The following is a 27,226-nucleotide window of genomic DNA, read 5'->3' on the forward strand; positions in this document are numbered from 1 at the left end:
AGTTTTCTTCTTGCTTTCACCAGCAAACCAACAGGAAGTAGTGCCTTTGAAACAGCCACATAGTCACCGAAGATTGTGCTGAGACTTGAGAGCGACATATTTTTGGAGGAAATGTGGTTCATTAGCTTTCTTCTAGGAGGGTGGCCTAGAGGTACGCAAACTTGCCTCTCGGCTGTTTAGCCTGGGTTTGAATCTCGACCAAGCTATAAACTGTCATCCCGGTGTTTCACAGATGGGGTGACTCATCATTGTGTATGCCGTCCTTCTGATGGACATTAAACTGGGTGTCCTGTCTGCTGACATGAATTTGGAGACATTAAAAGATCCCACAGTGTCCTTCATGAATAGTAAGCAAGCTATCACTGGCATCCTGAACAAATTCCACATTTTTGCCCAAACGTACAGAGGGCTTTGAATCAGCCGCACAGCCGCACCCTCAGCCAATGATGCTATCCTGCAGCCTTGTGCTGCATACCAAAGAAGAAGAAGAAGATTGGCTCTCTTTGAGGAGAGGCAAAACATATTATGTAAAATAGTTTAAGCTGAAGAGCATGCCATTTGGCTCGTCTATATGCTATTACAAACAGCAGGATGAAAACATAATTGTTCTTCACTTAAATGGGATTGTTGGTTTCAATATCGTGCTGGGAATTCATAGTGGGAAAAGAGGAGTACAAAATCATATTACCGGAAGAAATCGTGAAATTTTGCAGGACTTTCTTCCGCTTTGAAGCCGTGTGGGATAGCTCTCTCCACAACTCCACACTTCTAAACTGTGTGACACCATACGGCCAGAAGATCTACATCACACTCTCAACATACCTGGAGGTATTGTCTAATAGTACTTCTTGAGGTTGTTGTTATCATCGTATTTGTTGTCATGTAATATCATCGGTTATATGTTCACAATTAATCGTTAATTTCTAATATATCTTTGACCTTTATTTATATGAAGTAAATATCTAGTCCGACCTTATTTGTGCCGTCAGCTTGAGAACTGCTCTCAGCCTGCTGTCATTACCAAAGATTTCTGCATGGTGTTCTACTCTCGTGATGCCAAGGTCATGCCTCCGCGTTCTCTACGAAACCTCTTCGGCAGCGGTTATCATCGATCACCAGACTGGTATTTAAGCATTTGAGCATTTATTTATTTATTATGAAATGCCTTTTAGATTAAGTTACTTTTAATGAGAGTGAAATAAGACCCCAGGATGGCTTTTGGGGGGGGGGACACAAAGTCAAGGCTCATGTAACAACCAGAACATCAAACATATCAGGATGCAACAGAACAAAAGGAACAATAGAGACAGGAGGAAACACCAACAGCAGGGTTGAAGGACAAAATAGAGGGAGACTTGGATAAACAGTGGGTGTTGGGAGGAATGAAAGGTAGGGGAGGACGCAAGATGGATACAGAAGCAAACTTTCAGGAAGGAAAAACTAGATATTTGGAAGTAGGTGTGCTTGGGTGTGAACAGAGGTAGAAAACATCATGTTTGAGGTTTGAGACTCATTTACAGAATACTCCACAACAACAGATCGCAGCAATGTGAAAGGATGGTTGAACAAGAAGGAAAAGACATAATATGTCATAGCCCCCGTGGTTTTAGTGATTTGGGTGTACGGAGTAAAAGGGCGAGCTAGCCCATATGTACAAGATTTATGTGTATGTGCAACTGAGTTGAGTGGTCATGTGACATGGAAGACTGCATATATTTGGGTTATACGCCCATGAATATTAATGATGTGGGTCACGTAGTTATATTGTGTAAGACAGTCGGTCACGTGACATGTATGATGTTTTCGATTGGGAATGCAAATTTCGCACAGAACGGATTCAATGTTCATATATTTGGGGGGGAGACATACAGAATTACACAAACAGTATAACATTTAATAATATTTATTTATGTATAAAATAAATTCTACAACTGTAGACAGAAAATCATCATTCAGTTGAAAATCCTGTCTGATCAGTTTTTGTAAACTGTACTTAAAGGTGGTTGGGGTGAGATTGAAACGTGTAATCAGAATTTTTTTTAATTTCATGAAATATACTTCATGGTAAAGGTATGAAAAAAAAAACAGAATAAAAAAAAATTGGAGGGTCACCATGCAATTTTCTAAGAAAATGGGTGTTCAAAAGTGAGTGAAAGGTGGCCAAGTTCATCTGTTGAAAGGAGTTTAAGTTGTGACAAAATAATTTAACAATTTTGCTTGTAACTCTCCGATTTGCTTGATGAAGGATTTATAATTAGGAGACACTTAAGGTAAGAATTATAATAAATAGTTGGGGACATGATGAAGTAACAAAATTGCCCGCCATGAGGCCATGTTGGATCTGATCTCGAAAAAAAATGGCGTGCACATGTAAGCCATCATTCATGATCTGTGTGCCAAGTTTGAACAAGATCTGTGAATGTATGTCCGAGAAATGGTTGAGGACGTGTTCAATACCGGTGTGTTTTTTCAACTAAATTGGCTGCCAGTCTTCCATCTTTGATCAGATCGCAAAATACAGTGAGGTACACTTGTACGCCATCATATACTGCGCTCGTGCCAAGTTTGAACAAAATAGGACCGTGCATGTCCGAGATATGGCTGCGGACAGACGCACACACAGACGGACGGACGAGATGCAATCCATAAGTCTCCGTTTCGGACTAAGTCCAACGGGGGCTTATGAGTGTCCAAAAGAACTATGTTTCAAAGTAGGGGAGGGGTCTCTAATCTGTCTCCTTCCTTATCTGACAGTTCTTTTTTACATTGTTACTGCTCTGCAATCTTTCATTAATTATTTATTTGTAACATAAACATTCTGTGTTCTGCAGTAACCGAGTGACTGGCCTGTATGAGCTCAGCCTCTGCAGACAAGCAGACAACGGAAGTCCAGGTTTGTGTTTCAGCGTGAGCCTCATATTACCTGCCATTTCTTTTCACACACTGTCTCAAATTTGTTTCTCTTTGGCACTTGAGTTAGTGTCAAAGTATGGTAATTATAGTAAAGTGACATTTTTTCACGTTTACTCTCTTTGTCGGCTTTTCTTACCTGTTTATATTTTCCATGTTTCCTTAACCCACTCGGTTCCCTTGTTCTGTCCATTTGTACCAACTTCTACTGTCTTTGTGTTAGTTCCTTTCATGTTTTTCTGTCCTCACTTGTATGACAACTCCTTCTGCCCCCATTGCTATAGAAGCATCACGGATCACTCTTCTGTTATTCAGCTCTTTCATGAACCTCAATTTCTGTAAAAACAAAAAACAAAACCCAAAGCAAATACTGTGGATGATCATTCATTTTTTTTCTGCAACATTGAGGCTCATGGAAGAGCAATGTGACAAGAGGGTATGAACTGACGGAAGGGCAGCAGGGCAACCCCTGGACACAATAAGCAAGGATATGTACAACCAGAGAGAGAGAGAGAGAGAGAGAGAGAGAGAGAGAGAGAGAGAGAGAGAGAGAGAGAGAGAGAGAGAGAGAGAGAGAGAGAGAGAGAGAGAGAGAGAGAGAGTACTGAAGGAAACGCTACAACCTGCAAGTAAGATGATGATTGGATTAGGAGGGATTAATAGTGGCAGTAAAGATTGTACGTAAGGATGAGGGATAACAACAGAGGGTAGTACACCGTCTCCTTGACGAGAGGGAAGAGTGGGATAAAACTGTCTCTGGAAGATGGTTCCTCATATTGGAGAAGTGAAGAACAGAATAATTGAGGTGTTCAGTCTACCTGTATTTCGGATGTTTAACCAGGATGGAGTTAATGGAAGAATGTGTGCATCCTGAAGTTTCTGGCAAGTATCAGAGAGGTGGTAAAACACAAAGAGCAATCTATATTTGATTTCCAGTCCAGGGTTTGCTCCACTGCTCCACATGGCGGTTGAATCTGCAGTTGCTGCTTTCAACTCGTCAAAGCTACATTTTCCGAAGCGGATCCATCGTGTTTTTCTGTTGCAGCATATTTTAATCCCAGTGTTGGTGTTTGTGTTTTCATCCAAAATTTCCATGTTAAATCACACCGTGTTGTGCTGTATTGTCAATTTGTTTTCGTGTTGCTCAGAGCCTGCTCCTTGGACAGCCAGCTTGTAAATTCTGTCTCCCTTTTGACACTGTGTTCCTCATTCTGCTTCTTCTTTCCCAACTATTGTCTTTTTTGCCTCATCGAGGTTATCCCATTGCTTCTCCTCGCATCAAAAAAACATAATTTTCACTGCAAAATAATCTAAATCTGCCTGAATGTTCTTCAGCTGTATTTCCTGCACTTCATTCTTTATCTCTCCCTTTTGTCAGTCTCCAAATTGAATATTCGTGGAATGAAACACTTCTTCTTCCTTTAAAAGCATTTTAAAACATTTTCAAATGCCTCACTTTCCTTATTTCTCCGTCATGAGTACCCCAGGTGTTATTCTTCATCACTATCTATTCATATTCTTCTTATTATTATTCACAAAGGTCAGGTCAGGTATGGGAGCATGTGCCAGAACAGCACGTCGCTGCGTCCACTTTCCGCCGGTACTCCAGGGGCCTCCGTCTGGCCATCCCCCAGGCAGATGCCAGGCCCATCCCCATCTCCTTGAGATGATGGTCAACCTGTTGCAACCATGAGGCACGTGGTCGACCCACTGGCCTCCTCCACTCATGAGACTCCCTCGCTGAGAGAATCTGGTGAGCAGGATCAGAGTCAGGAAAACGAGCCACATGTCCATACAGCCGCAACTGACGCTCACGGACTATGCAGGTAACAAATCTCATCCGAGTCTCTCTCAGCAACCGCTCGTTGGACACAAAATCCGACCAGCGATAGCCAAGGATTCTCCGAAGACACCTGGTACCAAAGGAATTAAGTCTCCGTCTCAGATCCTTGGTCAGAGTCCAAGTCTCGCACCCATAGAGCAAGACTGGAAGTACCAAGGACCTGAAGACTCAGACTTTCGTCCTCCCGCACAGGTACCGGCAGCGCCACACCCCATGATCCAGTGAGTCCATGACTCCCCAGGCCCGACCCAGACGTCTATTGACCTCTGACTCGCAGCCAGCAGAGACATGAATATCACTGCCAAGGTAAGTGAATCTCTCCACGACCTCAACATCCTCACCACAAACAGACACAGACAGGACAGCAGCATCCAAGATGTCACCGAAAGCCTGGATCTTAGTTTTGACCCAAGAAACCCGTAATCCCAACGGCTCCGACTCCTCATTCAGCACCTCGAGGGCCCCCAAGAGGATGTCTAAAGTCTCCGCAAAGATGACTGCATCATCTGCAAAGTCAAGGTCCGAGATCTTGACATTCCCAAATGACGCACCGCAACTTGATCTCTCCGACATCCTCCCTAGAATCCAGTCCATACAAGTGCTGAAAAGTGTGGGAGCAAGTACACATCCCTGACGAACTCCAGTAACAACTGGAAATAAGTCAGAGATGGTACCACCACACTTCACAGCACTCTCAGTACCAGAGTAGAGTTCAGACATCAGATCGATCAGTTTTGGTGGCACCCCACAAAGACCAAGAATCCTCCAGAGGACATCCCGATTCACTGAATCGAACGCTTTACAGAGATCAACATAGGCTGCAAGCAGCCCCTGCCGAAACTCTCGTCTGCGTTCGGTGAGGACACGAAGTGCAAGGATACGGTCAATCGTTGACCTCTTTGGTGTAAAGCCTGACTGCTCTGGACGCTGGTGCTCAAGCAGATGATGGCGAACCCTATCGAGAATTATCCGAGCAAAGACCTTGCCCGGCACTGAGAGCAGCGTCACCCCTCGGTAGTTGTTGCAGTCTTGGCGATCACCCTTCCCTTTCCAGAGAGGGACAACAAGGCCCCTCTTCCAGTCAGTTGGGATGATGCCTGTGTTCCAGGCAGAGCACAAAACTGCATGCAACGACACGAGTGCAGCATTTCCACCAGCCTTGAGAAGTTCGGCATGGATGCCACAGATCCCTGGAGCTTTGCCCCGTTTCAACTGGTTCACCGCAGCCCGTGTTTCCACAAGCGTAGGTGGACCACAGTTGATTCGAGGGTCAGCAACAGGGATTGTAACACCCTTGACGTCCAACTCGACAGTTGGGGGATCAGCCTGGTACAACCGCTCAAAGTAACCGGCCCAGCGGGCCTTCACTTCAGACTCCTCTGTCAAGAGCCTACCACTCTCTGCTCGAACTGTAGTGCTCCGAGGGATGGGCTTGGATGAACGTAATGCGCGAATTCCCCTGTAAGCGGGACGAGAATCACCTGTCCACAGGTGATGCTCTACCCCCTCACAGATTCCTCGCACATAGGCCTCCTTGTCCACCCTCAGTGCACGTACAGTTTTACGCCTCAGCTCCCTGAACAGCTCAGCTCTGCCATTCAGCCTGGCCCTGCGACTCTGGTCAATGGTATCCAGTGTCCCTTGAGAGACAAAATTCTTCTTTGCCCTGCGGTGAGCTCCAAGGCATCCACCGGCAACATCAAGGACGGTGGTCTTGAAGGCGCTCCACAACTCTTCAGGACCCCCAAAGCACCCAGACCCCCCAAGTGTCCACTCAGCCTGTTTGCAAACTCCTCAGCTACTCTCTCATCCCTGAGCTTGGCAACATCCAGCCTCGGCTGGGATGGTACCATTCTCCAGGATTTAAGGTGCAGCTTTAGAGTTGCTACAACAAGCCTGTGGTCAGTATTGAGGAACTGAGCACTCCGGTAGACCCTGCAGTTCTGGATCATCCTCCAACGACCGTCAATGAGGACATGGTCAATCTCCTTTGCCACACCGCCAGCGTTGGAATACCAAGTCCAGCGATGAGCTTGTGGGCGCTGAAACCATGAACCAGCCACCCTAAGTCCATGACTTCTTGCAAAGTCAAGGAACTTAGTGCTATTCTGGTTCATAGTTCCTGACCCATGGGGACCAACACACACCTCATAACCATCCCTATCAGTTCCAGTCGATGCATTGAAATCCCCCAAGACTAGAAGTGTATCTCGTCTGGGGCACTGATCAACCACAGACTCGAGTGTGGCGTAGAATGCATCCTTCACGGTGAGATCACTCGCCTCAGTCGGAGCATAAACAGAGACCAGGGAAATGACACCTAAGGAGTGACGAATCCTTAATCTCATAATACGCTCGTTGACCGGTGTTACCTCAATTATCATTGGGGTCAGCTTATTGGACACAGCTACAGCAACTCCTTGGGTATGGTAACCATCAGAGCGACCAGACCAATAGTAGGTGTAACCACCCACCATTATCTCGCCGCAATCCGGTCTCCGAACCTCAGAGAGAGCTGCAATCCCGATGTCCAAACGCTTGAGCTCAGATGATAACAGAGACAGGTGATCATCCTCTCTTAGGGATAGGACATTCCAGGCGCCCACCCGAAGGGACCGCCTCAGGTTAACCCAAGGAGACCGCCGTCTGGTGGACGACACCTCAGCACCACTCCGACACACTCTCCCGCAATCTGACCCAGGGATGTTACCCCGTGGTTTCCCTCCTATCAACGATTGGGGGTCCCGAAGGCTTTGCCCCAATCCCGTCATCCGGTGAGCTGCCCTGCGAAGGGAAGCTGCACAGGAGGTACTCCCACGGAGTGGGTTTTCAGATTTTTTTGCGTTTTTGCGTTTTGCGGAATGAAGGGTTTTACGGTGGCCGGAGTGCAAATCCTGCCACCAACCTCCTAATAAGAAGTGACCCCAACTGCAGGAGGACGTCCGCAGACACAGTTGGGCACTAGATATGGATGGCCGTTGGCTCACAAGGAGCTCCTCCGCCCTTTGACAGGTTTTGTTTTTAATCCTGCTGGGTGTCCATATCCAAACACCCTCCTCACCAGAAAACCTGGTGGGGGAGACGGTTTAGTCACCGACAACCCGACCATGGAACAGGTTAGTACAGGTTTACATGGTACCTGTAGCAGGTCACAGATCGAACCTGACCTGACATTCACAAAGGTTATTTTCCAAACCTGTCTCTCACTGAAACGCTTGGTACATCAACCCTCCTCCCTGACTTACAGCATCACCTTTCTCCATGCCTTCAACAAACAAAAAAATTTCCACCCATCCCATGTTCTTTGTCTCTGTTTGTCCAGTTTGGAAATCTTGAGAAGTCCAGTTTGCAGAGGTTGGTCTGCTCACGACAATCAGATCACATTCTTGTCCTTTAACGGTGTTAATACTTTCCCCTACATCTCCTACACATATGTGGCCTTCCAACCTCACCCCTTCTATATATCCCCCTTCTCAGTTTCCCTCCACTTAATGTCTCCTCTTTCTGCACACCCACCTCCCCCACCGCCCACTCGGAGCTTAAAGCTTCCCCCTCACCTACCTCCCTCAAAGCCTCCCCTCCCAGTCCCAGACCCTCACAACGCCTCCTCCCCTGTCCCTAACTGTATGAACCTCAAACGCAATTTGGTGGGCACATTAGGTGTGTGAGAAGGGCAAATTAATTAGATTTTGGTGAAGATCCGGATCCAATAATTTTTTAAGTGATTCTTCACCAAAGAGTGATCGGGCCAAAAATGTTATATAGCGTGCACGATATCTCAAAAAGTTTGGGATTCGTTTTGGCAAAACCAGGTGCATGAGTTGGTTAGGTGAAAAGAACAAGCTGATTAGATTTTGGTTCAGGTCTGAATCCAGATCCAGCCTGTCAGTGGGATACAAAACATAAACTGTTCAACCTGGCAGAGGTATGCACTCCACCGAGTGCCATGATAGTTTGTCTATGTGTTGCACCGACCCCAAACAGTGACATCTCCATCTCCATCTCTCTGTTAGACAACATGGATCAACTTTTAACAATTCATCCCAACTCTCTCTTCCTCAGATGTGGCGATTTCAAATGTCACCATGCCAATTGACTGGGTGTCCGTATGGTACCTCTTTAACCAGCCATGCCACCTCAACAAAGGACTTATGTGACTCCATGTTACTGACTCGATCTGTGAGCTTTCTGAACTGGATTTCTCCCAATAGCAAATCTTCCCTTCTGGAATTGGTGATGACAAACCCCCACACAAATATCTGCTGCTCTTCCTCTGCTCCAATTGGTTCATCTGATCATATTCTTTGAGAGTCAGCATCTCTCTGGTTATTCTCAAAGAGCTGCCTCAGCACTGGTGAGTCTGGCAGTTCACTCAAGCAGACTGTCAGGGACTATAAGCAACCATGTCATTTCAGAACTTATCTCCCATATTTGATACCCTTGATATTAATTCTGCCTGAGAATTCTTCCACAGAAACCTGCTCTCTCCTCTGCACATGTTCATCCCATCTCATCTTTCGTTATCCGACCCTTATTCTCACCCATGGTACACCGAATCCTGTGGTGAGCCTGTTGCTTTTTAACAACTTGCCTTCTCTTCCTGAAAGGCAAATCTGACTGATGGCTCAGAACTAGCGTGTATCCACTCTCAGGAAAGCCAGAAAACAACATGTGGCAATCCTCAAGACTGAACTCTCAAACCTGTCTGCTTCTTCAAATACCTGATGGTGCCTTGTTAAGTCCGTCTCCAGTGTATACTCCCTCTCCATCCCTTACCTCGCTTGAAATGCCACCACAGCTGATTCTGCTCGTGAGAAGGCTGAATGTCTCAATTCTGTGTTTTCTTCCAAATCTTGTCTACCCAACCCCTCACTCCTGACACCTACCCTACCTTCTCATACCCAACTGCTCCTGGACTCTGTATATTTTACACCTGTGAAGGTGGAGAGGTTTCTGGCAAACCTCGACTCCGATTCTGCGGCAGGTCCAGACAGCATTTGTGCATGTGCCCTATAAACCTGCTATGCTGCTCTTGCTCATCCTCTCTCAGCTCTGTTAACCCTATCATTTGCCCTTTGTCATCTTCTATCTGCTTGGAAGCCAGCCAACATCACTGCATCACATAAACAGTTCGCTCTCGTCACACACACCCAACCTGTCCACCACAATTTGTCCGAATCCTTTCACAACTTTTGGAGGTATTGTGTAATATATCGTCTTTGGCCCCATCGCTCAATGGTGAAATCACTTAAAAAAATATATTGTATCTGGATCTTCACCAAAATCTAATCAATTTGTACTTGTCGGACACCCATCCTGTCCAACAAATTTCATCGGAATGCGTCAATTTTTTTTGATATATCCTGCTCATGAGAATCCTTTCCACCATCAGAGATATTCTGCAGATCAGAGGTAACAAGGTGAAAAACAGATCGCATCAACTTCAAACCTATTGGTTTACTTTCTGTCATCAGCAATGTCATGGAATCTGTCATTGCAGTTGACATCAAATCCTTCCTTTTCTCCAACTGACTGATCTCACATCATCAATTTGGATTCAGACCAGGTCACTCTCCATTGGACATGTTGCTTTTAATGTCCCAACAATGGATGGAGGCCCTCAATGTGAGACAGGAGATTAGGGCCGTCTCTCGATACATATCTGGAGCTTTTGATACAGTCTGGCATCCTGCCTTGCTCTACAAACTCTCTACCTTTGGCATCCAAGGTCAACTACATACATAGATTACTGACATCCTCTATTCTCGTAGCCAATGGGTGGCTCTCAAAGGAATAATTTCATTTCCTCTCCCTGTCAAGGCTGGAGTCCCCCAAGGCAGTGTTCTCAACCCCATCCTATTCCTAATCTTTATCAACAATCTCTCTGACTCTAAAAAAATCCTCTTCGTCTATTTGCTGATGACTCCACCCTCTGTCGTGACATTCCTCATCCTTCAGACAGGCAGGCTTCAACCTCTTCACTCTCTTCAGACCTTAACAAAATCACAAGCTGGTCAAACACTTGGAATATGTCTTTCACTTGACAAATCTCACACCCGCACTATCTCTCTCCAAAAGGACCAACTGGCAACCCCTCCCATATACTTTCTTAACAATCCTCTTGAGGAAGTTCAGTATTTCACACTCGTGGGTCTCACTATCAACCATGATCTTTCTTGGGCAAACCACATTTCAAAGTTGGCCGACAAAGCCAGGTGCTGACTGGGCATCCTCCATTGTGCAAAGTCCTTCCTTGGCACACCTGAACACTAATCCACGAAGACGACATCCATCCACAGCTTGATTAAATACTACTCTCCCCTCCGGACTGGTGCCCCATGCTCGTATTGATGCGGCCGAAACCAAGGCCTTCAAGATCATTGGAATATCCCGCAATGAAGCTGTCTATGGGCCTATCACTTTCCCATCATAGACAGCTCGGTTATCTCTTTGTCTTCTACAGCCTCCTATTTGGTCTTTCACCCTCCGCAATTTCCATGCTTTGTTCCCCCAGGTTTCTGCAGGGTGTATGTAGTCCACCATCAAACTCCTGGTGAACTCCCAAAATCCAGAATCACTGCTCACCTGCACTCATTAGTTCGTCCTTTATCTCACGAGCAGAACCAACTTTCACATGCTCTTCAATTTAATTCTTCCCTGCAGATCTTCATGTCAGCTGCATACCACCATCTCAGATCATCCCCCATCCAAAACTGTGATCTTTTCTTCCTCCGTTAACCCCTCCGCCCTCCATCCCCCCAAATCTCGACCATACCCACCTCCTTACAAATTTCCAGCTTTTCCTTCCTGAGAGTTTGCTCCTGTATCCATCATCTTGTCCATGCCCTACGTCCCTCACCCCTCATTCTTTCTTGCATCCCTTGTTTGTCCATCTCCGTCTATTTTGTCACTCGGCCCTTGCGTTGACACCCCCCCACCTCCACCCCCTTTTCCTGTTCCCTTTGTTCTATTGCGTCTTGATCCATTCTGTGTTCTCGGTCTTCCACAAGCCTCGACTTTGTACAAAAGAAAATATTGCAGTGACTCAAACCGATTGGAGAATGGGGAGTATATTCCGTAGCTCTGCAGTGAGAAGATTTGAACTGTAAAGAGAGCAGCACCTATTTTCACAAGTTTGCTACGAAGCATTAATCAGTATCAAAAATGTTCCCTTCAATCTCAACCTTCATGAATGCACCCCTCAATAATTGTGGCTTGAATATCTGACATCAAACCAATACTGTCTGGCTTGCTGATGTGCTGTATCCAAAATTATGATAATAGATAACTGTTCTGGCATCAGCAATGATCCTGAACTGGGAGAACATCCCACCACACAACACTTAGCGGCCTACATCTCAGGACTGGCTAATTTGTTTCACTTGGCCTAATAATTAACAAAAACAATTCTACATGGCCATGTCTTCATCATTCAGAACTCGCCAAGCCGTAATCCCTTAACCCATCTTCTTGGCATCATCTGCAGGCATGCAGCGGCGCCGTCGGCGTGTGCTCGACACATCTGTGGCATACGTGCGTGGAGAAGAGAACCTCTCAGGCTGGCGGCCTCGCAGTGACTCGCTAATTTTGGAGCACCAGTGGGAACTACAGAGACTCAACCACCTCGAGGAGGTGAGACCATTTACTGAAAAGGCTCACAGCTGTATGTTTGTTATGTTGTGTGTGTGGTTTTTTTTACAGCATTGAAGGATAGTAGTGCAGCTGCCTCACACACATGAACGTGCAGCCTAATACACGAGACGCAACACAGGACTGTTAGACTAGACAAACACAGGCACTGAGTTTGGGGGAAGTTCAGTCACTTCCCGGGGCACCCAGCGACGTCACAACAATGTTGCAGCCTTTCTCACCGCACTCAACGGGGCGTTTGCTAAGGAGGAATTTCCTCGTCTCCATCAATAACAACTCATGGAGGATTGTCCGTGCTCTTGTCCTTTAAAATTCTGAACGACAAGCAAGGAAGCAGCAAGTACCATTTTTAAGTCTTCGGTATGACTCGGCTTGGGTTTGAACTGCCGACCTCCCAGACTCAGAGCGGATGCTCCAAAAACACCACCGAGTCTGGAAGTTTCACAAATCATTTTCTCATCAAAGGTGTTTGTGATAGATCGATTAAATTACATATTTTATTATGTTTGGCTTGGAATCTCAACGCTCAAAAATATTGGGAAATAATAGTTTAATGATTTGATACATTTTAAATGTTTTATTTTGATTATCAATGTATCGCTTCATTAATGCATGTGCAGGTATGTGCAGCATCTGGCTGCTCATTGCATAATTTCTCGGAGTGCCGTGATGCTGTTAACGTTATGGCCCCGTCATAGATCAGGGTATAAATTCATCATTCTGCCAGGGTATGATCGAGTCTTACCTTTTGGGAAGATATCATGGGATCTTTCACTTCCATCCACGAATGATAGCAGAGAAAAGGAGAGAGGAGATTGGGACCATACTCTGTGCAGAGCGTTGGTGCTGCTTAAGCAGTCTCGTTGGCTATTGTGCACAATCCTGGATGGGTCGCTACTCCGACACAGTACACCAACATGCTGACACTCATTTTGCTGACCTCGGAAGGATGACGGGCCGAGTTAACCCCACCAGGTATTAATTCAACAGCTGAGCAGGATTTGAATTCAGGACCCAAGGATCCAAAGCCCACCACCCTAACCATTAAGCCAACACCAGGCACATAGCAGAGAAGACAGTCACATTAAGCCCCTCTGAAAGGCACTGATGATTGATTGTGCAATGTTGGTGCGACACCCTGCACAAGAAGCACCAGGATGACATTTTATAGTCAGGCCAGGAGTCGAACTCGTACCACATAGCTCAAAGGCTAATATACTACTGAGTTATCCTGTCAATCCCAACGTGTTTTGTATTGCTCCTCAATAAATTATCTTGCCATTTCAACCAGGTGGAGCGTACAAGACATTTCCTGCTGCTGCGTGAACGGCTCGATGCAGATCGTGCACCGCTTGTCACCTCTTCGTCCCTCTCGTCATCTTTCTCACCCGCATCGTCCTGCATTGGGGGGCCACTTAGTGCCTCAACTAGTTGCTCCTCACAGATCTCAGGGACAGATGTCGGGACGCCTGTGCTGGAAACGCCAAACTTCAGTGAGAGTAGTGGCTATGCTTCACCGCTTTCGCACTCTCTGCTTGAGCATGAAAAGCAGCTCGCCGCTAAGGTAAGATACAAAAAAGTGCCTCGTCATCTATTCTCCCTCTTCGTGAAAATCATCATTAAACTTGAACAAGTGTGTGAAATAGGATTCTGTAGGATGAAAGCATACAAGCTTCATAAGCCGAAGCAAGACAGTAAAACTCCCACAAGGTTGCCCAAATGAAGGTCTCATTTTTTGGGTGTAATTTGAAAGATCCGTGTACGGTCGTTTCTTAGCTTTTCTGCACAGATCGGTACATTGCATGAACAATGAACAGGCATATAGTTTTGTAATGTACCGATCTAGTATCTTCAATGCGGTGTCTCCAAAGTAACCTTAACCTGTCCGAACAAAAAGAGTTTTCTTACCGAGTTTTCTCCACTGCTCTGGTGAAATGATGTATGGTCTTGGAGGTTTGAGGAAACTCATAGATGCTGCACTGCCTTCTGAAATCAAATACAGTTTGCTCGTATTCAGTCATCATTTTCTTTTATCTAATTGTGGACCTTCTTTTGACTCTCCTTTATGTTGGGATGTCATAAGCACCTCATTGTATACAGTCGAGGCTCCTGGAGGAATAAGAACAGGGTATCTCAAAAAGTTATGAACGAAGTCAGACGAAACTTGGTGGACAGGTTGAGAGTGTGACAACGACAAATTGATTGGATTTTGGTCAAGATCCGGATCTGGATACGGGTGCTATACTAGAACTTTTAGTGATTCTTCGCAATTAAGAGATAGGGTCAAAAACGATATATAGCACGATATTTCAAAGTTGTGGACGGGTTATGACAAAGCTTGGTGGATGGGTTGGTTCGGTGTCAAAAATAAACCGATTCGATCTCGGGTCAGGTCCGGATGCAGATCCAGCCGTTCAGTGGGATACAAAACGTAAACTATTCAGCCTGATGGTGGGATACGCTCTGCCGAGTGCCGCTCTTGTTGCCACTGCCACCCGGTAATGTTTTCACCTCTGTTTGTCTGTGTGTCGGTGAGCAAGATATCTCAAAAAGTTATGGACAGATTCAGTCGAAACTTGGTCGACAGGTTGGGTGTGTTACGTGGATGGATTGATTCGATTTTGGGTGAAGATCCGGATCTGGATCCAGATCCGACGACGAGAATTTATAGTGTACGGATCCGGATCCGTACACTATAATTTTTTTAAGTGATTCTTCAGCATTGTGAGATAGAAAGGGCCAAAAATTAGGATCCGGCCTTTCAGTGGAATACAAAACGTAAACTGTTCAGCCTGGCGGAGGTATGCAACCCACTGAGTGCAGTTATAATTTCCAATGTATTGCAGAAGCTTATGATTACCTCTAAAACCTGCAAACATTAAACTCGATGTACTATTAGGTTTCAGTGCTATTTTGCATCTTGCAATAACATGTCACATCTTTTTCTTCTTCCTCCTTCTTGCAGTGCCTCAGGATCTTAACTCATACCTTCAATCGAGAATTTACTCAAGTTTACAACAGCGTGAGTGATAACAAGGTACAGCCACGGCCTCTTTTGCGTCTAGGATTTGTTGCACACCTTGGTCTTTGGAACGACATTGATGTTTGAGATTTACCGTTTGCCCCTTTCGTTTTCCTTGCTTTCCCATCATGCCAAGCGACTTATATCCTGCCTTTCATTGCTGCAGCTATCAGAGACCGCGTCAACGCTCACTCGTGAATTGTCCGTCTCCGACATCAGTAGTTCTACAACCATCACACCATCTTCCACGTGCCCCTCGCTTGCTGACATGCGATACGGTTCAATTGGACAGAGGTATGGGTACCAGCTCCATATTGCAGAATTGTATTTTGGTTTCCTTATTTTACAAGGATAAGAATATGTCACGTCATGGTATGTTTGTTGCATTTTATACCTTGTTCACAGTGTCATCTTTTTTGTCCAAGTACTGTGTAGAAATTCTGCTCCATTGGCAAGCTGTGCAAAAAAATACAAAGCGCGCAGGTAGTTTTCATTCAGCGCGATCTTGAATCCGATGCAATGACGTAATTGGATGTGCACAATCGCTTTCTTGCATCCGGTTTGGTGCGTCAATGACTCAACGTCACATGAAACGTGCATGCAATGCCGATCCAAAATACCGGTCAATATATTGTTCCTGTTCTTGCTTTCGATGTGGGTGAAGGGGATAAAGGGTCATGAGAAAAGACTTTGTTTGTAAGCAGCACATGGCACAGTGCCCCTCGAGGTGAGAGCAGGAATTTGGAGTTTCTCCTGGGTGCCGGCAATAGCTCGCCACCTCTTTGCTAAGGGCACAGTGGTATCTTTAACATCCACCAACGAGTGCTGGCAGATGGGACACCCAATTTACCATCCATCTAAGGGACGGCACACACGTTGAGGAATCACCCTGCCTGTGGAACACATGGAAGACACTTTTGAGCTGGGCCGAGATTTAAACCCAGGCTTGACAGCTCAATTAAGGGGCTGTCACACCTTGACGATTTAGCCAGCGTATGCCGATTTATGAAAAATTTGTCTAAAACGCTGGCACACGTCGAATACGTTATGGGTACGTTAGGTGCACGCTAAAAAACACTACCATAGGTCGTATTATGCTGGTTTAAAACGTTGTACTTTTTGGTTGTCCAAAAAATTTTGCATGCTTGAAATTTTACGACGTACTCGGCCTTTGGCTCACACGTTCCGCTACGCTGGCCATAAGTTGTAGGCACGTTATGCGATCGTTGACACACGTTAATTGTATGTTACTCATAAGTCGAAATAGGTAGAGGTAACATTCGCGTACCCGAAACTTATTTCTAACCTATGAGTAAGGTTTTGTAAGCACGCTACACAAACGTTGTTCACACTACTTCGCAACACGCTACTTGAAAGTTCCTCATACGTCGAAACACATCAAAGTAATGTTTAGGGTAACTGTGACTTATTTATAACCTATTAATAACGTGCTTGGGAATTATTACGCTATGCATACGAAGGACTATCGTTGGGTATAGGTTGTGGACGACTAAAACACGATAAACAATCGTTGGTATAACTTATCTATAAGTTATCGAAGCGTTCTGTGTTCATTACTAGTACATTATGCATTTGTCAAAGTCGTTTTTAATACTTTAAAAAGTAAAATAAAGAATATTTCATCGTGGGAATGAGGAAAAAAAATTCGCCGAAAAGAACATCGAACAATGATGCAAAGTAGTCTCCTATTCGTGGACGATAAGAGGATCCATCATCACCCACACCCTCCCCATCACGCTCACCTACTACTACTGACACGGACTTACTACTACTACCAATGCTACTACTACAACTACTACTACTATTACTACTGTCACGCACACCAACTACTACTAATAGTATTACTACTACTGATACTACTGGCATTGACATCTACTCAACATGGAGTCTGGAACAATGATGGGTTCCTCTTGTGAAGCCCATTTGTATATACCAATTCCCCTTAACGATGCCAATACGCCATTACACGGTAGATGTAAGTTAGAAACACGTTCAGTAAGTGCTGTGGTCGTCCGGAAAACGTCAATCTAATTCTTCTACATACGCCAATGTGCGTTTTAGATGCGTTACACAGAGGTTCATTGCATGTTACTCAAAGGTTAGAAGCACGTTATACTTAGGTTCAAAGCATGCTACACATAGGTTAAACGCACGTTAAGGCCCGGTCACACCTTGACGTTTTAGCCAACGTATGCCGATTTTTGAATTTTTTTTCTAAAACGCTGGCACACGTTGAATACGTTATGGGTAAGTTTTGATAACATTGAGAGCACGCTGAAAAACACTGCCATACGTCGTTGTACGTTGGCTTTAAACGTTGTACTTTTCGGTTGTCCTCAAATTTTTTCATGCTTGAAATTTCACGACGTATGCCGGCGTATGACTCACACGTTCCGCTACGCTGGCCACAAGTTGTAGGCACGGTCTGCGATCGTTGACAGACGTCAACACATGCTACTTGTAAGTTAATCATAAGTTGAGACACGCCGAGGTAGTGTTTAGAGTACCCGAAACTTATTTCTAACCTATGATTAACGTGTTGTTGGCACGTTACGCGTTCGTTGCCACACATCGACAGACGTTACTTTTAAGTTACTCATAGGCTGAAAGACGTCGGTATAATGGATCGTCCTTGCGTCAGCGTCCACGGCCACGGCCAGGACACTTATTTGCAGCATTCTTCAAACTTTTCTTCGGCATGACGAGGATGTTCAGACTTCGATGTCTAGCTTGGCTATGATTCCAATTGTCCATCGGCAGCATCTATTTAAAATAGTCGAGTTTGAGCGTTTTAACACGTTCAGAAGAAACGCTTCAAATTTCCAAACCCCAGCGTCAAAAAACAAAGGCGAGTGACAGCAATTTAAATCGTTCATTGTAAACAATGAAACTAGCTGAGTGGTACCGTTTAAAAGTCGTTGAGTGTAAAAAAAAATCAAATTGTTGAGCGCAAGCGTCTACTTTCAATAGTGGAGATGCAGCCATTTAAATCGTTGAGTGGCAGCCTATGAACCTACCCGTGGACACGCGGACGCAAGGAGGATCCATCATAACCCACACCCTCCCCCTCACACCCACCTACTACTGCCAACATGAACAAACTACTACTAATACTAATACTAATACTAATACTGATACTGTTACTGCTGACATGGACATCGACGCAAAAAGGACTCGAAAACACTGTTGGGTTCCCCTTTAATGAACACCATTTTTATATACCAATTCCCAAAACCGCTGGGAACACGTCTTTATATGGCAGTTGTAAGCTAGAAACACATTCATTTTTTTTTTGTCGACCGGAAGACGTCATTGGAATACGTCTACATACGTCGATGTGTGTTGGGACTACGTAAAGAATTGGTTCAAAGCACGTCAAACATAAGTTAGAAATAAGTTTCGCGTAAAAAAGACATTACCGCGACGTGTTTCGACTTATGAGTAACTTATAAGTAGCCTTTGTGGACGTGTGTAAGCGTCCACATATCGTGTGTAAAACTTATCCCCATCGCATGCGGAACGTGTGTCATACACCGAGTACGTCGTAAAATTTTTAACATGTTTAAAATTTCTTGACGTACTCTACTTACTACGACGTATGATAGCGTACTTTAGCGTTGTACTCACGTATACCAAACTTACTCATACCGTATTCGACGTGCCCCCAACGTTTTAGACACATTTTTCTTAGGTCTGCATACGCTGGTAAGATCGCCAAGGTGTGACCGCGATGTTGACACTTCCATTTCTACGGCAGTTATGATTCGAATCGTTGTGCGTCAGCCTTTTAATAGGCTACGTCACGACATCGTCGGCGATGCGTGCAACGCGCTATGCCGAAGTTAGACTATCGTTGGGCATCGGTTGTGTAGGCCAACAACAGGTTCAGCATTCGTTGGTATAAGTTATCTATAACACAACGAAACGTTCTGTGTCCATTACTAATTTGTTATGCATACGACCAACTCGTTATGAATACGTCCGAATCTTTAAAAAAAAACATCAAAAGTTCAACGTAAGCCAGCGTTTTACATACATTTTAATACGTTGCCATCCCTGGCTAAAACGTCAAGGTGTGACCGGGCCTTTACTCATAGGTTCAAAGCACGCTAGTCATTGGTTGAAGGCAAGTTACAAATAGGTTCAATGTACGTTACTCATAGGTTTCAAGCACGTTAAACATAGGTTCAGAGCACGCTACTCATAGGTTAAAAGGACGTTACCCATTGGTTGAAAATTAGGTTGCGGGTATGTTAAATATTACCTTGACGTGTTTCGACTTATGAGTAACCTACAAGTAACGTGTGTCCGTCGTGTGTAAACAATCGCGGAGCATGCCAGGAACATATGACAACGCATGCGGAACGTGTGAGCCATACACTGAGAACGTCGTAAAATTTTCAGCATGCTTGAAATTTCACGACGTATTACACGTACCACGTAATAGGACAGCGTACTTCATTGTTTTCCAGCCTACTCTTAACGTATACACAACTTACCTATACCGTATTTGACGTGCGCCGAGCGTTTTAGACACATTTTTCATAGGCCGGCATACGATGGCAAAATCGTCAAGGTGGGACTGCGATGTTGACACTTCAAATTCTCAGGCGGTTATGATTTAAATCGGCGTCCGGCAGGTTCTTAACAGGCTACGCCACGAGTTCGCCGGCGATACATTTAGCGCGCTATGCGTAAGTTAAACTATCGTTGGGCATAGGTTGTGAATGCCGACAACAGGCTGAGCATTCGTTGGTAAAAGTTATCAATAACACAACGAAACGTTCTGTGCCCGTTACTATTATGTTATGCATACGACCAACACGTTATGAATACGACCAAAACTTAAAAAAAACATCAAAATTTCAGCGTACGCCAACGTTTTACATACTTTTTATACGTTGCCATTGCTGGCTAAAACGTCAAGGTGTGACAGCGCCCTTAGAGGCTAGAGCATGCATACCTGTAAGTAAAGCTATTCTGCCAGCTCATGACAAGAGGCCTAAAGAGCACAGCCAGTGACTGAGCAGGCATGCAATCTCAGCCGGATGCTCCTGACTTTCATTGACAGATTCTCCTCGAGTCCTCCAATGTTAACGTCCTGAGGGTGACCATGCTAAAATGAACGACCACAACTTAAACTTTCCCTGCTTTCCCTGCTTAAACCACCATTTCTACACGGATGGAGGAGCTTGAATGCAGAAAACAAGATTAATTATTCCACTCTCTTTACAAGAAGCCAACTTTGCACCTTGCTCATTGCTGTGTTTCAGTACGCGGCGCATTCTCGAAATCCTTTTGTTGTTTTGATGTGTTGTGTGAATGCTGCGTTGAAGCAACGTCCCCGTGCTCTTACCACGGTGTTTAAACCCTGCCAAATTTATCCGATACGTCAATCATTTGAGAAGCATGACGGATTTAAGGCATCTTCTTTGCTTGTTAGTATCTTTGTAAATACGTGACATGTTAAGCGCTGTGAATTTTTACCGTATGCGCCGATCTTATGACATGCCTTTCATTTGGGCCTTTCATTTGGGTGCTGTCGGTCCTTGCGTCCGTCCGGAGTGTCGACTTGAAAATGACAGAACGTATTTCTTTCGTATTCGGAGCATGCAAGCAATAAATAAGAACTGAGAATGAGGCACGTCAATTGATTTTGGGATTGGAGCCAAAAGTCATGGGACACAAGATTTTATTTCAGAATTTTAGCAATTTGCTTATTTATTTGCGGGAGAGAATAGTACAGGATTGTAAAAGCTTTTGGGAACCATTACCGATTACCTCCACCACCAAAGGTGGACGGACGTTGTGTTTTCACCACTTCCTGTTTGTTTGTGTGCAGGATATCTAAAAAAAAGTTGTGGATGGATCCGGATGAAATTTTGTGGACAGGTTAGGTGTGTGACAGGGACGAACTGATTAGGTTTCGGTGAAGATCTGGATCCAGATCCGACTACGATAATTTTTAAAGTGATTCTTCACCATTGAGAGATAGGGCCAAAAACGATATATAGCACGATATCTCAAAAAGTTGTGGACGGATTTTGTTGAAGCTTGGTGGACATGTTGGGTTGGACGTACATACCACTTTTAATTATTTAATTATATACACTTTACCATCTCCACTACCACTGCAGCACCTTGTGTTATTTATTTATCTACCTTTTACCATTCTACGACCGACGTTACCATCTTGAATTATGTATATATTTATTGAAATACCTTTTACCATTACAATACCTACATTCCACATTTATTTATTTATTTATTTTATACACAAACAGTCTGCACGACTGACGCACAAATTTGCATTATTTATTTATTTATACACACTTTACCAACTCAATGACCTACATACCACCTTGGATTTATTTATATAGTTTTTACATCTCCACGGAACAACACACAACTTGGAATGTTATATTTATTTTTATACACTACCATTTTGCAACATACATGCCAACATTCATTATTTATACTGTATATACAATATATACACTTCATCATCACCACGATCAACACCACCTCAAATTACTTATTAATTTATCTATACTTTACCATCACAACTACTGACACCTTCACTTATTTATTTATATACCTTTTAACTTTCTCCACCATTTATTACTGAGATGCCTTTTTCCTTGATACAGTTATTATATATGTAATATTTGTCGCATGTGCGGGTGCCGTGCTACGTAAAAGAATAAAACCAAATACAAACAAAATTATTCATAAAAAAGCAAAACAGCACGGACATTGTGGTTTCAACCTCATGGCACGGCAGCGATCCGTCTACCGAAGTGCACTGATTGCACACCAGCCATTCAGTCCACCACGTTGACCCATGCCGCTGTCTCAGATGCAGGTTCAAACGGCCCACACATGGCTCCCATGCATTGCACACACACACACACACACACACACACACACACACACACACACACACACACACACACACACACACCCTGTGGATAGAATCTGTGCAGCCCTTCGTTAGCTGGACTCCCATCTCCCCATTTGTACCATCAAATTGCATGTCTACGCATCACTGGTGGCTCCGCTCACCATCTGGCCGTTCCACTGACTCCCCCTGCACAGATTACCTAACCTCCTGTGGGGTAACGGTAACGCATGCCCTGCACAAATTCTCTCCCCCCCCCCCCATGTGTCTCAACCTCCTCTCTTCCCATACACTTTATTTGCTGTTCCTGTCTCTCCTCCCAACACTCCCAACCTACTCGCTATCTCTTCACCCCATTGTGTTTTATTTTCATCTCGCTCCATGCAGATTTGACTTCCCTTTATGCTCCCAAGTTTTGAAACATGACCATCATGGCCTATAATTGTGGGCTCATGTCCAGCTGTGCCAGCTATGTCGGCCTGCTGCCTCTCACCAACTAAAGCCATTACTTTGCTGCCGTGGTGACACCGGCCTGCTGCTTCCCACGGGTTCGTTTGGGGGCACCGGACTGACTGATGGACAGTCTATGGTGCTACCAGGCAGGGATTATGACTCCACCACTTTTGAGATGTCCTTCTACCTCCATTTATATTAGGGTTGTGGTGGCGTCAAGCCAGTTTGTGCTCCCCGAGTAATGTTCGTCCTGACCCAACATCGTGGTGGCGTGTGTGTGTGTGTGTGTGCGTGCGTGCGTGCGTGCGTGCGTGTGTGTGACCGACACCATGCACATAATTTCGACACATCACCTCCAAACTAGGATGGTGTTCATGTGAAACTCATGTCTTTGAAGACTGAGGTTGATGCCTTTATGGTCATGAATAAATGAAAGCAGAGCCGCCGATCCAAATTTCACCCGAGTTATGGGCTCATCAGGACGACATCATCAGGATGCCAATTCAATTATTCATGACTATACTAAGCTCATGAATGAATGCAAATCGAACCCCCGAACTTGATTAAGCAGCAGAGCACAGATTGAGTCTCATCACAGCATTTGCTGCACGCCCTGTTAGCAACAAGTGTCGTCTGCCACACTAACTCTGTCTCTGCCCTGCTGATCACCTGTTCAGTGGTTAAAACACAGAAAGTTTTATGGATTTTGCAAGTTTCGTGCTCTGCATGACGTCGTCTTCTTGTTTGTTTATTTGTCTGTTTGATGGTTTGTGTGCAGGATATCTCAAAAAGTTGTAGACGGATCCAGATGAAATTTTGTGGGCACGTTGGGTATGTGACAAGGACGAACTGCTGAGATTATGGTGAAGATCCGAATCCGGATCTGATAATTTTTTAAGTGATTCTTTACCAATCAGAGATAGTGCCAAACCAATATATAGCCCGATATCTCAAAAGTTGTGGACGGATTTGGACAAAACTTGGTGGACTCATTGGGTGTGTGACAAGGAAGAAGTGATTCTTCGCCATTGAGAGATATGGCCAAAAGTGATATCGTATTGTATAGCATGATATTTCAAAAATGTATTAGGCCCGATATGTTCTCGTGGATCAGGCATTATGTGGCGGAGGTATGCGCTCCAGAGTGCCCTTAAAGTTTATTTGTATTTTCATTTACGGATGCTTTCTGACTGTTCTGTGATTTTTATCTTGCCAAAACGAAGTTTTGCAAGATATGTTAGTCAGCTTGTATGTTTTTTTTTTTTTTGTCTGTAATCACGTATAAAAAATTCTGCAGAGCTCAGTTATCATTGGAAATTTTTGTAACTTCGCATATCAGAGGCCTATAGAGGTCCCTTTCAGCGCACAAAATTTTGAAGGTCAAAGGTCAAGGTCACTTTGGCGCAAATCAGGGGAGTCGACGAAACCCTTATTTTTTGAGTAATTTTGATCGGATCGTCTTCAAACTTCATGGGAATATAGTTCATGGTCTGGCGCTCAGCTGATTAATTTTTGGTGGCGATTGTCCTTGACCTTCATATGTTTTTTTTGTTTGTTTGTTTTTTTGGTGTGTAATCACGTATAAATCACTCTGCAGAGCACAGTTGTCATTGGAAATTTTTGTAACTTCGCATATCAGAGGCCTATAGAGGTCCCTTTCAGCGCATAAAATTTTGAAGGTCAAGGTCACTTTGTCGCAAATCAGGGGAGTCGACGAAACCCTTATTTTTTGAGTAATTTTGATCGGATCGTCTTCAAACTTCATGGGAATATAGTTCATGGTCTGGCGCTCAGCTGATTAATTTTTTTGTGGCGATTGGCCTTGACCTTCATGATTAGCCCCTCAGGTCAAACATATTTGACCCCAAGGTCAAATTTTCAAGTTTTAGGAACCATATCGTGTAGTACCTCAAATTGAACACCTCGATGAGTGCTTTCTAGATATGTCAAGCTTGAGACATTATGATGTCATTTGGTGACGTTATGAGGCAAAAGCATATTTTTCATGGTTACTCTGTAGAACGATTCTCATCGGAATCTCTTGGAGGCAGGTATTCCTCAAGGAGTCGCTCCTGGTGGATAGCAGCTCTGTTCACCTCAATGTGACCTTAAAGAAGTCACGCCTGGTCACCTTTTGGCAAGATACGGGTCACTCTGCGGGTGACATTGGTTTATTTTATTTTTTCATGTTGTATCGGCTTCGATAGCTGTTGGCACACAAAATTACCATGCTTCCTCGTTGTCTCGGGTCACTCACCTGCATTTTCTTTTCATTTATTCATACTTTCTTCATTCAAGGATGTTGTCCGATGATTGTGTGATTTTTTTTTCCTGGTGTCCTGGCTGCGATGTCCATTGGCACGCAAAATTTCAGCTTTCGACATCACCCGGGAGGTACCATTGTTTAATATCAGTGAGTGAGTGAGTGGTTAAAAGAGCTTTACATATTAGAAACGAGCATATAGAATCTGTCAGTTCAGTGATGGAGATATTAAGGGGGGGAGAGGAGGGAGGATGGGGAGAGGAGAGGACAGAGGGAAAGGAGAGGAAGGGAGAGGAGAGGACGGAGGGAGGGGGAAGGAGAGGACAGAGGGAGAGGAGAGGACGGAGGGAGGGGGAAGGAGAGGACAGAGGGAGAGGAGAGGAGAGGAAAGGACGGAGGGAAGGGAAGGGATACGAGAGGAGAGGACGGAGGGAAGGGATACGAGAGGAGAGGAAAGGAGAGAAGAGAGAGGAGAGGAGAGGATGGAGGGAAGGAAGAGGAGAGGTCGGACGGGAGGGAGAGGAGAGGACGGAGGGAAGGGAGAGGACGAGAGGGAAGGGAGAGGGAAGGGAGAGGAAAGAGGGAGGGGAGAGGACGGAGGGACGGGAGAGGAGAGGTGAGGACGGAGGGAAGGGAGAGGAGAGGTGAGGACGGAAGGGAGAAGAGAGGACGGACGGAAGGGAGAGGAGAGGACAGAGGGAAGGAAGAGGAGAGGACGCAGGGAAGGGAGAGGACGGGGGGAGGTAGAGGAGAGGACGGAGGGAAGGGAGGAGGGAGTGGAGGAGAGGACGGAAGGGAGGGAGAGGAGAGGACAGAGGGAAGGGAGAGGAGAGGACGGAGGGAAGGAAGAGGAGAGGACGCAGGGAAGGAAGAGGAGAGGACGCAGGGAAGGAAGAGGACGGAGGGAAGGAAGAGGAGAGGACGGAGGGAAGGGAGAGGAGAGGACAGAAGGGAGAGGAGAGGACAGAGGGAAGGGAGAGGAGAGGACGGAGGGAAGGGAGAGGAGAGGACGGTGGGAAGGGAGAGGAGAAGAAAGCGGGAAGTGAGAGGAGTAGAGAGTAGAGGACGGAAGGGAGAGAAGAGGAGAGGACGGAAGGGAGAGAAGAGGAGAGGACGGAAGGGAGAGAAGAGTAGAGGAGACGAGAGGACGGAGGGAAGGGAGGGGAGAGGACGGAGGGAAGGGAGGGGAGAGGACAGAGCGAAGGAAGAGGAGAGGATGGAAGGGAGTTGGGAGGAGAGGACAGAGGGAATGGAGAGGAGAGGAGAGGACGGCGGGAAGGAAGAGGAGAGGACGCAGGGAAGGGAGAGGAGGAGAGGACGCAGGGAAGGGAGAGGACGGAGAGAAGGAAGAGGTGAGGACGGAGGGAAGGGAGAGGACGGAGAGAAGGAAGTGGAGAGGGCTGAGGGAAGCAAGGGGGGGGGGCGGGGGAAGGGAGGGGAGAGGACGGGGGGAAGGGAGGGCAGAGGACGGGGGGAAGGGAGGGCAGAGGACGGGGGAAGGGAGGGGAGAGGACGGAAGGTTGAGGAGAGGACGGAGGGAAGGGAGAGGAGAGGACGGAGGGAAGGGAGAGGAGAGGAGAGGACAGCGGGAAGGTAGAGGAGAAGAGAGGAGAGGACAGAGGGAAGAAAGAGGATGGAGGGAAGGGAGGGGAGAGGACAGAGGGAAGGGAGAGGAGAGGATGGAAGGGAGAGGAGAGGACAGAGGGAAGGGGGAGGGGAGGAGAGGAGGGAAGGAAGGAAGAGGAGAGCAGAGGATGCAGGGAAGGGAGAGGATGGAGGGAAGGTGGAGGAGAGGACGGAGGGAAGGGAGGGGAGAGGACAGAGGGAAGGAAGAGGAGAGGACGGAAGGGAGTTGGGAGGACAGGACAGAGGGAAGGGAGAGGAGAGGACGGCGGGAAGGAAGAGGAGAGGACGCAGGGAAGGGAGAGGAGAGGACAGAAGCAAGAGGAGAGGACGGAGGGAAGGGAGAGGGCGTTGGGAGTGGAGGAGAAGACGGAAGGGAGAGGAGAAGAGAGGACGGAGGGAAGGGAGAGGAGAGGACGGAGGGAAGGGAGAGGAGAGGAGAGGATGGAAGGGAGTTGGGAGGAGAGGACAGAGGGAAGGGAGAGGACGGAGGGAAGGGGGGAGGGAGTGGAGGAGAAGACGGACAGGAAGGAGTGGAGG

At 45.7% G+C, this 27,226-nt stretch overlaps 1 protein-coding gene across 1 annotated transcript in view; it reads left to right on the forward strand.

Annotated features, from left to right (window-relative positions):
- The window catches only part of LOC147018842 (kinesin-like protein KIF1B), an 87,445-nt gene that overhangs the window by 53,641 nt on the left and 6,578 nt on the right, over positions 1-27,226 (forward strand). The window contains exons 18-24 of the mRNA XM_085898901.1: positions 714-828; positions 990-1,123; positions 2,832-2,893; positions 12,240-12,385; positions 13,695-13,967; positions 15,369-15,440; positions 15,592-15,719. Of these exons, the coding sequence (XP_085755027.1) occupies positions 714-828; positions 990-1,123; positions 2,832-2,893; positions 12,240-12,385; positions 13,695-13,967; positions 15,369-15,440; positions 15,592-15,719 (930 nt within the window). The remainder of the gene's footprint in view (positions 1-713; positions 829-989; positions 1,124-2,831; positions 2,894-12,239; positions 12,386-13,694; positions 13,968-15,368; positions 15,441-15,591; positions 15,720-27,226) is intronic.

Source organism: Eptatretus burgeri, chromosome 10 (genome assembly GCF_056783735.1).
Source record: "Eptatretus burgeri isolate ZD-2024b chromosome 10, Ebu_testis_v1, whole genome shotgun sequence".
In the NCBI taxonomy this organism is placed as follows: domain Eukaryota; kingdom Metazoa; phylum Chordata; class Myxini; order Myxiniformes; family Myxinidae; genus Eptatretus; species Eptatretus burgeri.